Source organism: Chenopodium quinoa, unplaced genomic scaffold, assembly GCF_001683475.1.
Source record: "Chenopodium quinoa cultivar QQ74 unplaced genomic scaffold, ASM168347v1, whole genome shotgun sequence".
Classification (NCBI taxonomy): Eukaryota; Viridiplantae; Streptophyta; class Magnoliopsida; order Caryophyllales; family Amaranthaceae; genus Chenopodium; species Chenopodium quinoa.
This window is the reverse complement of record NW_018742879.1, coordinates 2,225,551-2,240,885: the sequence shown is the minus strand read 5'-3', so window position 1 is coordinate 2,240,885 and position 15,335 is coordinate 2,225,551. Positions and strand designations below refer to the sequence as shown.

The 15,335-nt window shown below is 37.4% G+C and overlaps 4 protein-coding genes across 4 annotated transcripts; 2 read left to right on the top strand and 2 right to left on the bottom strand.

The window, feature by feature from the left end:
• Positions 1-4,450: 4,450 nt before the first annotated feature.
• LOC110726296 (protein RKD1-like) lies at positions 4,451-5,917 on the top strand. Its single transcript, XM_021905748.1, has 2 exons — positions 4,451-4,813; positions 5,229-5,917. Exons 1-2 carry the CDS (start codon positions 4,451-4,453, stop codon positions 5,559-5,561), a joined length of 696 nt encoding a protein of 231 aa, XP_021761440.1. The 3' UTR covers positions 5,562-5,917.
• Positions 5,918-6,688: 771 nt separating this feature from the next.
• Positions 6,689-9,281, top strand: LOC110726446 (pentatricopeptide repeat-containing protein At3g47530-like). Its single transcript, XM_021905927.1, has one exon. It carries the CDS (start codon positions 6,763-6,765, stop codon positions 8,692-8,694), a length of 1,932 nt encoding a protein of 643 aa, XP_021761619.1. The 5' UTR covers positions 6,689-6,762; the 3' UTR covers positions 8,695-9,281.
• A 214-nt stretch (positions 9,282-9,495) lies between these two features.
• Positions 9,496-11,993, bottom strand: LOC110726448 (malate dehydrogenase, chloroplastic-like). Its single transcript, XM_021905928.1, has 2 exons — positions 11,378-11,993; positions 9,496-11,017 (listed from the first exon to the last, which is right to left on the bottom strand). Exon 2 carries the CDS (start codon positions 11,006-11,008, stop codon positions 9,770-9,772), a length of 1,239 nt encoding a protein of 412 aa, XP_021761620.1. The 5' UTR covers positions 11,009-11,017; positions 11,378-11,993; the 3' UTR covers positions 9,496-9,769.
• A 662-nt stretch (positions 11,994-12,655) lies between these two features.
• On the bottom strand, positions 12,656-15,335 carry LOC110726445 (geranylgeranyl diphosphate reductase, chloroplastic-like). Its single transcript, XM_021905926.1, has 3 exons — positions 15,137-15,335; positions 14,324-14,875; positions 12,656-13,664 (listed from the first exon to the last, which is right to left on the bottom strand). The coding sequence occupies exons 1-3, from the start codon at positions 15,266-15,268 to the stop codon at positions 12,963-12,965; spliced, it is 1,386 nt and encodes a 461-aa protein (XP_021761618.1). The 5' UTR covers positions 15,269-15,335; the 3' UTR covers positions 12,656-12,962.

Below are 15,335 nucleotides of genomic sequence, written 5' to 3'. Positions count from 1 at the left end.
GGAAATATTTGCACCAAGTCGCCTCGGATCTGGGGCAAAGATGCATATGAGTCTCATACGAGGCCACGTGATCCTTCGGATCCGAGGTCCCGTCATATGTGATGTGCGACGGTATTTTAACCGTGGGTACGCGCTCTTCCAGTATCCATTGCTCGAATGGTGAACTGGCGGGTAGCATAACGGCCTTGCCCTTGTTCCTGGCCGAAGGGACCGCGCTCCGCCCTCTTAGAGAGGTAGGAGTGGTTTTCGTCCCTGGCTGGGAAGTCAGGGCCTCGGCTGCAGGGAACGAGAGGCGACTGCGCACGCTCGGTTCCTTGTCGCCGAGTCGGTCAAGGACGCTTCGGCGAACAGTCTCAGGTTCTCGGTGAGTAGATTCTGGCCGAGAAGCTGAGCTGCTGCTCTTATGCGCTTCTGGTCTTGAGAATGAGGATCCTTTTAAAAATTGAGGGTTCTTTTTCCTCTCTTTTTCATTTTTCCAAGAATCCTCTTCCCACTCTTCCAGTTCCCGGAAGGAAGGAAGCTTCCCACCATCATGGTCTAACTTCCTCCGCTGATGCCGGGTATGCGGAGGAGTTCGATCACGAGGTGGTGGCATATTTTGTGCCCTCATCGCCTCCATGAGCACTGCCAGCGCTCTTGCCACCTCTTCCGAGCTGGGCCCCGTCAAAGGGGTCCTCGTCCGAGTGTGGGAATGAGGGCGCGCAGTCGATGGTTGGCTTTGGGGCACTGAATGTGTCCTATGATCGGACTCACCCCTGCTAGACCGAGAGTGACTCGGCCTATAATGAGAGTCATGAATTACGGGAGAAAGGGAATCCTCCTTGTATGATCCTCCCCCCGAACTGGCACCCTTGGGAGAGTTCCGGTCCGGCGAGGGTGATGGTGTAGGGGTTTTAGGCTTTTCGCCCGCTCCTTGACGGAGGCTTTTGCTCTTGCGGTTCTTAGCCATTGCTACTAAGATAATTGCAAGATGATCTTGGTTAGAAATTTGGCTTAAAGATTTTTGAAAGTCTTCCCCACAGACGGCGCCAAATTGTTTCGGGTGAAAACAATGGGACCTTGCCGAAGGTCCGCTGAAACGGAGAAGACTGGATTCGGTCCAAGTTATGCTGGGCCGAAGGTTTCCTGCGCAGTAAACACACGTAAAATAGCCTCGGGGGTGTTGCCGAGGAAGGCCCCTCCGATGCTAAAGTCAGTACAATGTGTAGAAAGAGAACACTATGCAAGAGAATTAGTTGCTTGAGGCTTTGCTTGAATATATGAGAATATATGAGAATGTATGAGAATGTATAAATTTGTGAATCTATGAATATGAGAATATATGAATCTGTGAATCTATGAATCAATGAATGTATGAATATTGATGGCTTTTATACCTCTTCATACATGGAGAGGTTGGGCCTTAGCCCAATTGGCTTGCTTTGAGGGCTGACCTTTGACTTTAGCACAATTGGAGAGTTGAACCTTGACCTTGGGCTTTTAATTGGATCATTTAATGCCTAGACCCAATTGGACTAAATTGGACCCAAACAATAATTATCTGAGTATCATATTACATTTTCAAGAAATAAGTATCCTTTTCCAACTTTACTCTTGTAAGTACTCCCAAATTTAATCCATCACTAAGGCCATGTAATTCACTTCACGTTGAGATAATAATATTCAGCAAACATAATTTCACTTCAATAAAAATAATTTTAGTTCAGTAAAAATAATTTAATTCAGTAAAAATAATTTCAGTTCAGTAAAAATCAGTAACTTTCAAGAAGAAATATAATAGATAATTAGTAAAAATAATTTTAGTTCAGTAAATTTAATTTAACTTCAGCAAAAATAATTTCAGTTTAGTAAAAATAATTTCAGTACAGTAAAAATAATTTTAATTCAGCAAAAATAAGGTTAAATGAACGGGGCCTAAACTAAAAAGTACATGTATATATATACTCTTATCCTAGTTTTTTTTTTTTTTTTAATTAATAAGAAGCTATACGACATCTACAAAAGTGATCAGAAGCAATTAATACAATGTAAATTGAATCAAATAACAATTGTAATTCTATAAAACTACGATCGCGAGTGAGAATTGACATTGATGAATACCCTCGTCTCTTGAATCGCTATCCTCTACAGCCTTCTTTTACAAGGGGGCCTTGCGATCTTTGGTAGTTTTTGAATTGAATAGAAACTAATTCAATCAATTATAGTCGTTGATCTGACAACTGATTCAACGCTGCACGAACCACCACTAACAAATTAGAACTTCCGATGGCAAAAGTGAAATCATCTACACCGATCAAGACCATCGTAAGGATGAGATCTATAATTATAAGCGATTAAAAAGGGATTTTGGGGCTTACCACCGATCAAGGAATTAGTGGTAGCCCCTACCAATATTCACGAGGGAGATCAAGGAGAGAAGGATGAAGGAGAAAAAAAGGGAAAAGGGGAAAGATTGAAAGAAAACCCCAAATACTGGGAATACCCTAGCCAAAACTAGGAAAACACCCTAGAGGAAACAACTCTTCTATTTGGGGAAATTATATCTTATCCTCTTATCCTAGTGTATAATTACAGTTGTAATTATAATTTGTATTTTTAGATAAACAATTATATACTCTTGTAAAATGTAAGCTTTGGAACATGTGCCTACATAGAGTAGAGTGTGAACTATCTACGTCCGAGTAGTATAAAGATTGAATGTGTGAATTATAAATAATGGACTTCGTGTCTCGATCTACTGCTAAACAATAGATCGGATATAATCGATATATCGTATACCTAAATGTTAAAATTGTAGTAACAGAATACTTAGCACTATCTTATACCTAAATGTTAAAATTACTCAAAAAAAAATACATACCGGAGTAATTTTTTAGAAAATGCTCATTCATAGAACAAATATATTTGGAGATCAAAGTTCAAGCTCCAAAATTGTGAGAGCCTAATACGTAGAGATAAAGAAGTACCGAAGTATATGGAAATATGGAATATGTAATTTATGTACACTAATAATTAATTAATCACACTTGCTACGATCCAATAATGAGTAACACCACTAATAATTACATAACTTAATGTGGTAAAAACCATCATATGCCGTCAAATAAATTAAATGTAACAATTAACAAAAATCTCTTTATATTCCCTCTTCATTTAGTATTTCTATGAACATTAGTATAAATATATATACTTCTAAAATGATCAAACTCGTGTATTACGACCCTTCAAAGCCTTTTTTTACATTATTCTTCTCTCCCTTTTCCTTATGTGGAGCCATAATCTTCCACGTTGGTCTCTTCCAAAGAATGACGAACTTCACTCTCTTCAATCTCATCAATATCTTGATCCCAAGTAAGGATTACTTGATTTTTTTTGGTCTAAGTACGTAATTAACATGTAAATATGTCATCAATAGTAAGGTGCACAATTTATAATTGTGATATGCTTAGAACACATGATTCAACAATTTTGGGGATATTTATCTTTTTTTTTCTTTATATTTGATTAAGCACGTCGAGCACAATTTAACTTTTGGTTTTTTGGGGCCTTTATTTTTCATATCACTGTTATAAACTTAGAGGTTCTCTATTCAATTTATTTTATAAATTGCATTTGTATGATTTGGATAATAACGAACTTTTATTTTTTTGAGGGTAAAGTGGATATAATATTCCATGTGATTGGCAATACGAGCTTCCCTTGGATGTGAGCATGATGGATGCAACGCCACTGATAGAATGTTTTCCAAATGATCCTACTTATCCTTTCTTTACATCACTTGATATTGTGTCAAACTTCACTATTCCACATGTTATTGAAGGTAATCTTCTTGTTTAATTTATGTATATAGTAATTTACAAGTTTTTTTTTTTTTTTTTTATTACTTTTTAATAAAATTTTGCATATACTTATGCATTTGTGTTTATATTCGAGTAGTATCCAAGATTATTGGAAGTGGTGTTTTATTAATTTCATACAAAAACATGTACATTATACTCCTAAGTGCTCCTGCTTGATCATTAATAAAAAGTACTATAAGATGGAAATTTTGTTTGTGATGAATTAAGCAAAGAAATCATGTTTACAGTAATAAAACGTGCGATTTTCTTTCAACCTATCAATGAAAAAAAAGGGCTTATTACTTTTTGGCCAAACATAAAATTAATTGTTTAGCTTGATTATCATATTATTTTACTACGGAGTAGTTTCTGACTTTCTATTTGTGTTTTTGAAGAAAATAACCTCATCGCAAGTTAATTTTCTATATGTGTTTGTGAAGAAAATAAACTCATCGCATGTTAATATACATACGAGCATAAAATTTTTATTTTTGACAAAAAAAAAAAAATCACAAGTATGGATCTTAGTATGAAATATAACGTACGTAACTATTACTTGGTCAGTTTGCTTATTAAACAAAAAAAAAAAAAATCATGCAGATAATAGCACCATGTACGATGGCTATGGACATGGATTTGAGGGGTTGCAGGACTTGGAATTGGAGAACATGCCGCCGCCATTGGCGTTGTGCCATGATGAATCTGATTATAGAAAGGATAATCTCCATGAAAACAAGATTAATGAGTTAAGATCACCTGAAGAACAAGAAACTAACAACAATAATAATCATTGTTCGTCTAAGGCACTTTCAAAGGAGATAATTAGCCAGTATTTTTACATGCCAATAACTAGGGCAGCTAAAGAACTCAACGTTGGCTTAACTTTGCTCAAGAAAAGATGCAGAGAGTTGGGCATTCAAAGATGGCCTCATAGGAAGCTCATGAGCCTCCAAACATTAATCAGGAATGTTCAGGTAATTAATTTTTATTTGTTGCTAGGTAATTTAATCATGTTTATCATTTTATTAATTATCACATTAATTTTACGTACAATTTCCTAATATCTCGTGAATATTAACAAGGTCCATTAACAAGAGTTAAGTGATCATGCATAATGCAACTTGTGACACTAAGTGCTTTAGGTTGCATTTAAAACTATACCGATATAGGTGTTAAAAAAATGTTTAAATTTTTAAAGATGACAATATAAAAGGATTCTAAATTAGATATGATGACATTTTTCTTAATCGGACAACTTTATTTGCAACTTTGTACAGTCTTCAGTTGAATTTAGTTGTCATATTATTGGTTAATATCAGTCATATATGATGTGTAGGATGTCACAATATATTTTATTGATTTAATTGCGCCATGAATATATACGTGCAGGAGATGGGAAAGGAGGGAGGAGATAAAAACGAAGCAAAGCTAAGAGAAGCCATACAAATTCTAGAGCAAGAAAAGAAATTGATGGAAGAAATGCCTGACCTACAACTTGAAACAAGAACAAAGAGACTAAGGCAAGCTTGCTTTAAGGCAAATTACAAGAAAAGAAAGATGATCAACAACTTGAATTACGATGTAAGCTCCCAATCTTCTTCTTCTTCTGCTAGCAACTCCACCGATTACGCGAATTTTGGGACTAGCAATGGTGATGATGAGCAATATGGAGATGATGTTGATGCTATGGATGACGTGAACTTTTCTTACTTTTGCTCATGATCAATTTGTTCATGGTGATATAAGTTTAGTTTTAGGGGGGGTAATAATTAATTAGAGTTACATCTTGCAACTCTGTTGCAACTTTTGTTTAGTTTACCTTAATTTAGATGGAAGAAAAGAAGAATGTTTTTTTTTTTTTTTTGACATCAGCATAACTAAAGAAGAATGGTTTAACTGATGTAGTTTTTGTTTAGACGTTTTTCTTATTACTAGCAATAAGAACCTGCATATGTACGTATTAATATCTACTACCTAGCAAGAAATATAAGACAAATAATTTATCAAAATCAATGACAATGTGCATACATAAGGAGATTGATCAAGAACAAGTTAGTATTTATAATTTTATTGTTGTGTGTTAAATCTCCATATAAAATGACATATAGTAGATCTAACCATATTCAACTATATATAACATTTGAAGTGAGGATGCAGCATAGGCCCACCTCATATTCTGCGCTTAATATTTCACTGGCTCTTTGATACCATGTTAAAGGACCAACTCAACCAAAAGCTTAAATTTAAGGTGGCCTAGGAATATGTTTTATACTCTATCACCAATAACTAGGCATCCATATGATTATTTTTCTTATTTTTTAAAAATAAATAAATAACTAAGAATCCAACTGAAATTTTTTGTAAATATTATAGAATTTTAAAATTTCATTAAGAAGCTATATATTAAGTCAATTGTTCGTTTGCAATATTTAAGAACAAAAGAAATGACATACAAGTACAATTTCTACAAGTACAATACTTTAGCTGCTATCTAGGTTTAGGTTGATTTTATCCCTAATCTTGAAGAGTTTTTGACAGGGTAAAGTCTTAAGCTAGGTTTTGAATAAACAACCATGCTCATGACTTTCAAAGCATAAAGTTTTGGTGCTACAAGAAAACATAAATAAAAAAGACCATTTTTTTTTAGTGTAGATGTCAACTAGCTTAGTTGGTTAAAGTTTTAAAATTAATAATTAAGATCTGAGATCAATTGCCCTTTACTAATTTGAATAGTATATTATAATCTTCTCGTCTATCTATACGCAGTATAAGTTTAAATATTGTACGAAAAATTTCTCATAAATTAAAAATGTGACATTGTTTAGAATATTGAATATAGAGTTGTTTAGAATGACAAACATTTGTGCAAAGTTGCAAACTCACCAAGTTTAGGCGGGAAGTCCAGTCGACTATCCCAGCATCTATGCCTACGACCCCAACTTCCCTCCTCCGTCGTCCTTCTTCCGCCACCTCCATTTTCTTCCTTCGTCTCTTCTCTTCATCTTCCTCTTCTCTCTCTCTTCTCGAAGAAGACGACTCTGCAACTCTTTCCAACTTTATTCCTCAAAAACCCAGATTTCAAAAACATCATCAATGGCGGCAAACCCTAGAATCACACCTCCAAAGAAGAGAACACCTGTTTTCTCTCCTACAATCTTGTTCTACTCATACCCATTTCCTTCAACTCCATACCCAATTCGTCTACACTGATCTTATTCAACATCCTCGTCTTTCTCTCAAGTTCCTTGCTCGAGCAGTCAGAATATGCCCTCAGAATGTTGTTTACCTCTTTCGAATTTTCAACCAGATTGTAATGCCTACTTCTTTGCATTATAATACCATGATTAGGGCTTTTTCTTGTAGTGGAATCCCTTCTGATGGGGTTAAGTTTTATCGGATGATGAAGCGGGAAGGTGTTGAATCGAATCATCTCACCCTATCGTTTTGTCTTGATTGTTGTACTGAGAATTCTGCTTTGATTGAGGGAATGCAGATTCATAAGAGTGTTTTGGTTGATGGGTATGAGAGAGATTGTGTTTTGATGACTTCTTTGATGGAGTTGTATTCGGGTTGTAGGCGGTGTGATGATGCATGTAAGGTGTTTGATAATATGCCTCACAGAGATACTGTTGCTTATAATGCTTTGATTTCTTGTTTTGTGAATAATAAGAGGACTAGAGATGCTTTGTCTGTGTATAAATCTATGCTGACTCTGGAAAGAGATTGTAGACCTGATGAAGTTACTTGCTTGCTATTGATTCAAGCTTGTGGTGAATTAGGCGCGCTAGATTTTGGTAGGTGTGTAGTGAATTACATGGAGAAACATGGTTATGGTACGTCGATGAGGCTAAGTAATGCTCTTATTGCCATGTATTCGAAATGCGGATGTGTGGATGACGCATATCGAATCTTTGAAAGAATGCCTACAAAGAACTTGGTCTCGTGGAGTTCAATGATATCAGGCTTTGGGATCAATGGGTATGGAAAACATGCCGTTGAACTGTTTTGGGAGATGCATAGGATGGGCATTGCCCCTGATGCTAAGGCTATTACCGCGGTATTATATGCCTGCAGTCATAGAGGGTTGCTGGATGAGGGTTTGCTGATTTTTGAGAAGATGACTCAGGAGTTTGGGATACATCCAAATATCCATCATTATGGGTGTGTTGTTGATATATTAGGTCGTGCTGGCTCACTTGACCAAGCATATGATCTTATTATATCCATGAAAGATAAACCGGATATAAAAGTTTGGAGGACCTTGCTCATGGCTTGTAGAATGCACAAGAATTTTGGCCTGGCAGAGCGAGTGATTGAGCATATAACGGAACTTAAGGCCCAAGAGGCAGGAAATTATATTCTGTTGTTGAATACTTATTCTTCAAATGGCAAATGGAATAAAGTGAGAGAACTAAGGAAATTTATGGAAGAACAAGGAATTCTTACAACAGGGTCTAGTACGATTGAGGTAAAAGGAATGGTGCATAAGTTTGTTGTTGGCAATGTTTCACATCCACGCAAGGATGAGATATATGAAATGCTCAATGAAATCTTGCAACAATTGAAGATTGCTGGATATGTGCCAGAAGCATCATCAGAATTACATGACTTAGATTTGATTGAGAAGGAAACTGCAGCCTCTTCTCATAGTGAAAAGCTAGCTATTGCTTTTGGGGTCCTCTCTACTCCCCCTAGCACTACAATTAGAGTTGCCAACAGTGCTCAGATTTGTGATGATTGCCATAACTTTGCTAAGGTTTTTTCTGCTGTTTATAATCGAAAACTGATAATCAGTGATCCAAATAGGATTCACCATTTTAGAGAAGGAAAATGTTCCTGTGATTACTGCTGGTAGTTATGCTAGGCAACTACGTTACTCGGACTCAGGCACTCTTGTTGGACACAGATACATGTCCCAGTGGTGGGCTTGGATATTTAATGATTATATTCCATGATTTTGGTCCAAAATAAAATGTCAAGTGTCCATATCCATGTCGAAAGGCCTGTCTAGAAATTGAGGTGAAATTGAAGAGTTTGAGGAACATCGCCATCAATGTTATGGCCGAATATACAGTCACTCAGATTAATGACTACAAGCCTTTTGTCTGGCACCTTTTGGACCAAGGAAGATAATAAGGGATTACGCAGAAGATGGTAGATGTAAGATTCAAGATTAAAAACTTTTCCAAGTGCATATATGTATGACTATATGAGCTTCAGGTCTTTGTCAATCGTGATTCAAGAGCTTGATAAATGAAGTTGGAACTGAGCTGTATGATAGGTTTTGATTAAAAAAAAAATCGAAAAGGTTATGATGTAATGGAGCAGATATATGATTTACTTCCAGAATCAGCTAATAATCTTGAAGTACAAGATCTTGAGGAAAATACTTGAAACATACTAGTAAATTAACACTCCGAATTATAGCCATTTTGCTGACACATACAACTTTTCTTATGTTGATGTATAATTGGTAGCTGTGTGCTGTCATGGAGTATTTTTCAATCCTATGATATTTTTAGGATTCTTACGAACTTGAGAAGCACATATTCCAGAAGAGAAACTATATGAATTGCAGCTGTTTGTGCACTTTGTTTGATGACTTTTATCTATATGTTTGATACCTCATATGTGCCAATTCTATTCATGGGAACTAGTCTGTTAATTGCAGGGACAACTAATATTTACAGGAAAATATTTCTCAAAAATAAGAACCTGAAAATCAAACAGATCATTCTTAAAAATGAGAATTTTTTAACCAAATGAAGCCTCTTGCCATTCTTAGCCTTGCACAAGTACCAAGTGCTGCATGTTTTATTTACTTCTCTTGAAAATTAGTGTGGTGGACTGTGTGAACTGCAGACTGATAAGCATACACAATTGTAAGAGTCAGAATTACACACATGAATTATCGTGTTAATTCCTCAAGTTTATGCAGCTACAGGTTGCTTGTGGACAAAAGCCACCCCTTTATCAATACTTGCCTTGAGTTCAGGCTTCAGAGCCTCCAACGCCTTGGCTTCAAACTCAGTCAATCCCTGCAACTCTGAGGGAATAAAAGCCTCAACACCTTTCCTCCCAAGCTTGATCCGTGAGGCAAAGAATGGAAGCTCAGTCAAATTTGACTCTACGTAAGCACACTCATAAACATCTGCATCTCCATCCAAAGCCCTCAGAGATGACTCCACAAATCTCGCAGCAGCATATGCCATTGACAGTGTAGCAGAACCTTCTCCAACCTTCGCCTCCACCACTTCTGTCCCCGCATCTTGGATTCTCTGAGTCAATTCTTGCACTTCTTCATCGGTGAAACTCATTGATGGCCTTGTTTTTGACAGGAGGGGCAAAATAGTAATCCCGGCATGCCCTCCCACCACGGGAACATCAACATCAATCAGCTTCAAGTTTTTCTTTTTAGCAACAAATGTGTTTGCTCTAACAACATCCAATGTGGTAACTCCAAAGAGCTTCTTCGGGTCATAAACTCCCTTCTGCTTCAGCACTTCTGCTGCTATGGGAACCATGGAGTTCACTGGGTTAGTTATTATGTGGATGAATGCTTGAGGGCAGTTATCAGCAACAGCCTCGATCAAACTCTTGACAATACTGGCATTTGTGTTGAAGAGGTCATCCCGAGTCATACCAGGTTTCCGTGGGACTCCTGCAGGGATGACTACAACATCCACACCCTTCAAAGAGTCAGCAAGCTCAGAAGTCCCAGTAAAACCGATCACTTTAGCTGGTGTGTTGCAGTGAGCAAGATCTGCTGTAATTCCTTTTACATTGGCTATATCATAAAGATTTATGTCCGAAATTAAGGGAGACATTTTGACCAGAAGCGAGAGAGGCTGTCCAATTCCTCCTGCAGCACCTAGGATAGCCACTTTGTAATACGATGCTTGAGGGTTTAAGTGATGTTGGTAATTCTTACAGTAATTTTGAGTTCTTGGTGCAAAAGTTCGTACTAGAGCTGCATTACTTTCCCTTCCTAAGAAAGAAGTTTCTGATTCACAAGTTACATCAGCAGCAGCCTTGAGGCCACTGAAACCTCTGAGAGGGTATTGGGAATTTACAGTTATAGTTGCCGGTTTTATCTGATGAGGAAGGTTGGGTTTAGGATTGACATACGGGGATGCAATCGAATAGGTCGCTGCTGCTCTTACTGCCATTCTGGAGTCCTACAGAACCAATAAGACCCACATATTGGCACAAAATTAGAAGCAGTATTGATCATATTATCTTAGAAACTGTGAAAACTGTTTATGACAGCAAATCGATTACTTGGTTGCTATTGGTACAGTACTACCTTGAACTTCCTCATTTTGTATAATCTATTAATGCAGCAAGGTATTATTTTAAGTCACTTTAAACTTCTTAAGCAATAAACTTGTTAGTTTCCCATATCAATACTAGTACTAACTAGTCTAAATACTAGTATCTTTTCTGAATACAAATTGCAGTACTATTTTATGCAAATTACAGCTCATGAAAATCGACTGATAATGAAGTTAAAAGAAGAGAGAGAGAGAGAGAGAAACCTGGTAAAGGCAAACTGTAGGCAAGGCCTTAGTATTCGAGCGGTTGGAGTTGGAGCAACAAACAGGCAGCAAGATGAGCAACTACACACCTCTGTTTTTTTGGCCTTTTTCAGCTATCTACATCTACCAGTGTCTAAACTTTATTATATATTTTTTTATATGATTATTATTATGATATGTGAATGAAATTCTCTGTTCGTTGATACCGTGAAATAGCAATGATTAACATAGACCATAATCATATATTGTTAGCTTCAGTAGTTCAGTACCCACTACCCAGCCCAGCCCTGCTCCTATTGAGTCTATAAAGTCTCTTTCAATAATAACAAGTTAATGTCTTCAATGTTGTTATACAGCCTATTGGGCCAATATATTGGGTAGAGCTCGCCCAAAATATATTTGCCCGGATTCAAAGTGGATGAAGAGGTCGGATCGAATATGGGATCAAGCAAGATAACTCATACTTCTTCTGCTCACTTTTAGCTGTAACATTTAGACTTTCTTACTTATTAGTGCATAATTTTAACACTTTATTATATCTCTTAATACAAATAGCTAAATTTGATATTTTGAAAATATACGCAATTAACACAAACTCCTCCACTCGGATTTTTAAGCTAGCCTCACCTCTCTTGTTAGCCAGCTATGTATGTAAGGACTAAGGAGTATTAAAAAGTGCTTATCAACACCATCTTATCCTATCTCATTGTATGTTGACCACAAAAAATAGAAATTAATCAAAAATTTTACATGGCAATTTACTAGCCATAGGCCTAAGAATTTATTAATGATGTAAGTAATATATTTTCCAAATTAATTTCAAGTCGAGAATTGACAACAAACTGATGCAGTACAATCATATCTAACTCTACGCTAAATCCCTTTAAGCCGCTGGTTATATCTCCTGTTGAGCACATCCTTGGTGTTTCTTCTTATGTAACCATTGTACATTGTTTATATGTTCATTACTACACATAATGGTCAAGACTTGCTGAGGCACGACGTGTGGAGGCGACACCTTCCTACATGGTAATGAGAGTATAGTAACCTTGTTCACTTTACTACTGTTAGCTAAAGAAAGTTTGTGTTCTAAGTGAGACCAATTTTCACGAGCATTGCTCTTATACATATGGAGTCACATATATTTGAATGGAATCGAAGAGGGATCCATCATGCGATGATCCAGACAAGTACCATAATGTTACATGTTTCATACTGATCAGACTTCTGAGGATCATCCTCGTCTTACATAATTACTCGAGTAACAAAACCAGCCTATGCTTGGATGTCAAAGCAACTTATATTGATAGATGCCATGAATGATAATCTCCTGCATCATTCAATTCCCTACAAAGATTGGGTCCAACAGAGGGATACAAAGGGTTTTGAATGTCACAGTGACAGATTTACAGTTGAAGTAAAGCAATATCAAAAGTTGAAAATGCAAAATATACATAATTCATTACAAATTCAGCCTCGAATTATCCTATTAAACCAGATTTCTCTACTTACATTACAAGTTTTTGAAACACCCCAGACCGAAAATATCAAGAGTGCAGTTGATATCAGAATAATATCACGGCTCTCAAGCATCAATCTTCTCCATCTCTCTTCTCAAACCATACGCTCTCACCAAACTCCCTACTGTCCTCACTGCAAGCTTCAAGTCATCCAGTGGATTCCCAGGAACCACAGTCTTATACAAGTAACTGTCAAAAGTCATCTTCTGGACATATTCATCCGCACACATCTCCACAAACGCTTCCCTAGCAGGATTGGAGCGGTAAAACACCTTCTGCAGCACATCCAACACCTTGTATGTAGGCCAGTACTTCTTGTCCCACTTCTGCAAGTACTTTCTCAAGTCCCCTTCATCTACCAATCTCTTTCCATTCTCAGAACCCTCCACAATTGCCTCTGCACACATCCTCCCGCTCTTGGCTGCAAAGTATATCCCCTCACCTGAACACTTCGTCACGTACCCAGCAGCATCCCCAACCAATGCTACTCGCCCTTGAACACGTTTTGGGCGAGGGTGCTCAGGGATGGGGTGAGCTTCCACTCGGATGATCTTGCCCCCCTCAATCTTGTCCATGGCTCGTGTTCTTGTTGCTGATTGGAACTTCTTGATGTCTGACTTGTGGGTCACAGTCCCTGTGCCGACTGCTACGTGGTCACACTTGGGGAATACCCAACCATAGAAGTCTGGTGAGACATCATCCCCTACATACATTTCAGCTAGATCCTCATAATAGGTCATCTTTGAGTCGGGTATCCGGATACGTTCCTGAAAATGATGAAATCGTATATAAGTCAAATTTGTCTTAGAAAGTTTATACGAAGTACATGCTATTGTATTTGCATTTTGTAATCAATTAGACGGGACAACAAACTGTCCAAACAGAACCCTTACATCATAACTAAGGAATTGAAGTTTAGGGTCCGAGATATCTCTTCTTGTTGTGAGTTTAAGATCATTACTCCATCAAATTAGTAAATTACCACTTTCTATAATCAATCTAAGCTATTTAGTTCAGATAATTGTTTCTATGATGTGAAAATCCTGAAAGAACAGCATTTTAGTCAATGGTAATCTATGATACCTAATTAATTTCCACTTTATTGGGGGATAACTAATCACATTTTCTTGTTCAATAAATGGACATCAAATGCAATTGGTAAGCCAAATTGATCACGACAACATGATACTTATCCAAATTATCACGGGTAGATTATCCATAATTATCATCCACCAACAACTAATCAAGTACATAGTAATTTTTAAATGCATATTTTAACCAAAGGGTTAGGCCTTAGTAAGTAGCAACAAACAAAAATGCCAACAACTAAGAAATAATCCATTATCTGGTCAAGTGATTTCAGGTGAAATCCGAGATAATCCAATAAAAGTGAATACGATAAGAATTGAAAGTAGTAGAGTAGTACCTGAAAGGCAATAGCATACTCATAATCACCAGCAGAAATAGACTTAGCAACCCTGGAATTAGCCCCATCAGCACCAATGACAGCATCCACTTCCAAAGTCCGCTTCTCACCAGCTCCACCAGTCTTACCATCATAAGCCGTGTAGTGCAGCTGGTAAGGAGCATCCGACGACTTTGGCATATCCATTTTCAAGAACAAACCATTGATTACCGTGGCACCGGACTCGGTCGCCCTCTCACGAAGGTAAGCATCAAGAACCTCTCGCCGCACCATACCAATGTACTCGTGCGGCTTAAGGGTACGACCAATGTCGACTGCCACATTTGAGGGTGAAATCATCTTCATTTTTGTCACCTTTCTGTCTATTATGTCTAATGGTAGGTCGAATTCTCCTACCATACATAATGGTATTGCTCCACCACATGGCTTGCAGTTGTCCATCTTTCGTTCGATTAAGAACGTCTCGATCCCTCCTTTTGCTAGCGTCTCCGCTGCACAGCCTCCGGCTGGTCCACCGCCTATCACCGCCACCCGCAGGTTGCGCCCTGTCAGCTGTTTTAGTGCTAACCCATTAGTCAAAAGATTCTCGACAACACATTAGCAAAGACTGAGAGCATATGTACGATATTTTACATGTAAGAATTATGTTCATTTAGACTAAATTAAACCGATCATGTACATAACAATCAGTGATTAAATTAATTTGCTACAGTAGATGATATGGAATTGCATAGTCTACTACTACTGTGGAAATGTGACAACTTTTAAACATTCTAAAACAGTATACGTGACTAAGAGAAATGACGATATTACCTTGGGGCTAGTGATGCTGGCCTTGATTTTAGGGGAAATCTTGATGGATTTGAAGGAGGTGGTTTCATGGGTGGTGGAAGGTGTTGATTGGCGGAGGCCGGTGAAGGGCTTGAAAGCCATAGAGGAAGCCATTGGGTTGGAGAGAGAGTGAGAGATCAAACAAACTTGAAGTTTTTATTTATTTTTATTTTATTTTTAA

Excerpts from the sequence above, each read along its gene's own strand:
- LOC110726296 (XM_021905748.1), top strand. The coding sequence starts at position 4,451 with ATGTACGATGGCTATGGACATGGATTTGAGGGGTTGCAGGACTTGGAA. Across the intron at positions 4,814-5,228 it reads CATTAATCAGGAATGTTCAG|GAGATGGGAAAGGAGGGAGG; the intron begins GTAATTAATTTT and ends ATATACGTGCAG.
- LOC110726446 (XM_021905927.1), top strand. The coding sequence starts at position 6,763 with ATGCCTACGACCCCAACTTCCCTCCTCCGTCGTCCTTCTTCCGCCACC.
- LOC110726448 (XM_021905928.1), bottom strand. The coding sequence starts at position 11,008 with ATGGCAGTAAGAGCAGCAGCGACCTATTCGATTGCATCCCCGTATGTC.
- LOC110726445 (XM_021905926.1), bottom strand. The coding sequence starts at position 15,268 with ATGGCTTCCTCTATGGCTTTCAAGCCCTTCACCGGCCTCCGCCAATCA. Across the intron at positions 14,876-15,136 it reads CCAGCATCACTAGCCCCAAG|CTGACAGGGCGCAACCTGCG; the intron begins GTAATATCGTCA and ends GCACTAAAACAG. Across the intron at positions 13,665-14,323 it reads AGTATGCTATTGCCTTTCAG|GAACGTATCCGGATACCCGA; the intron begins GTACTACTCTAC and ends CATCATTTTCAG.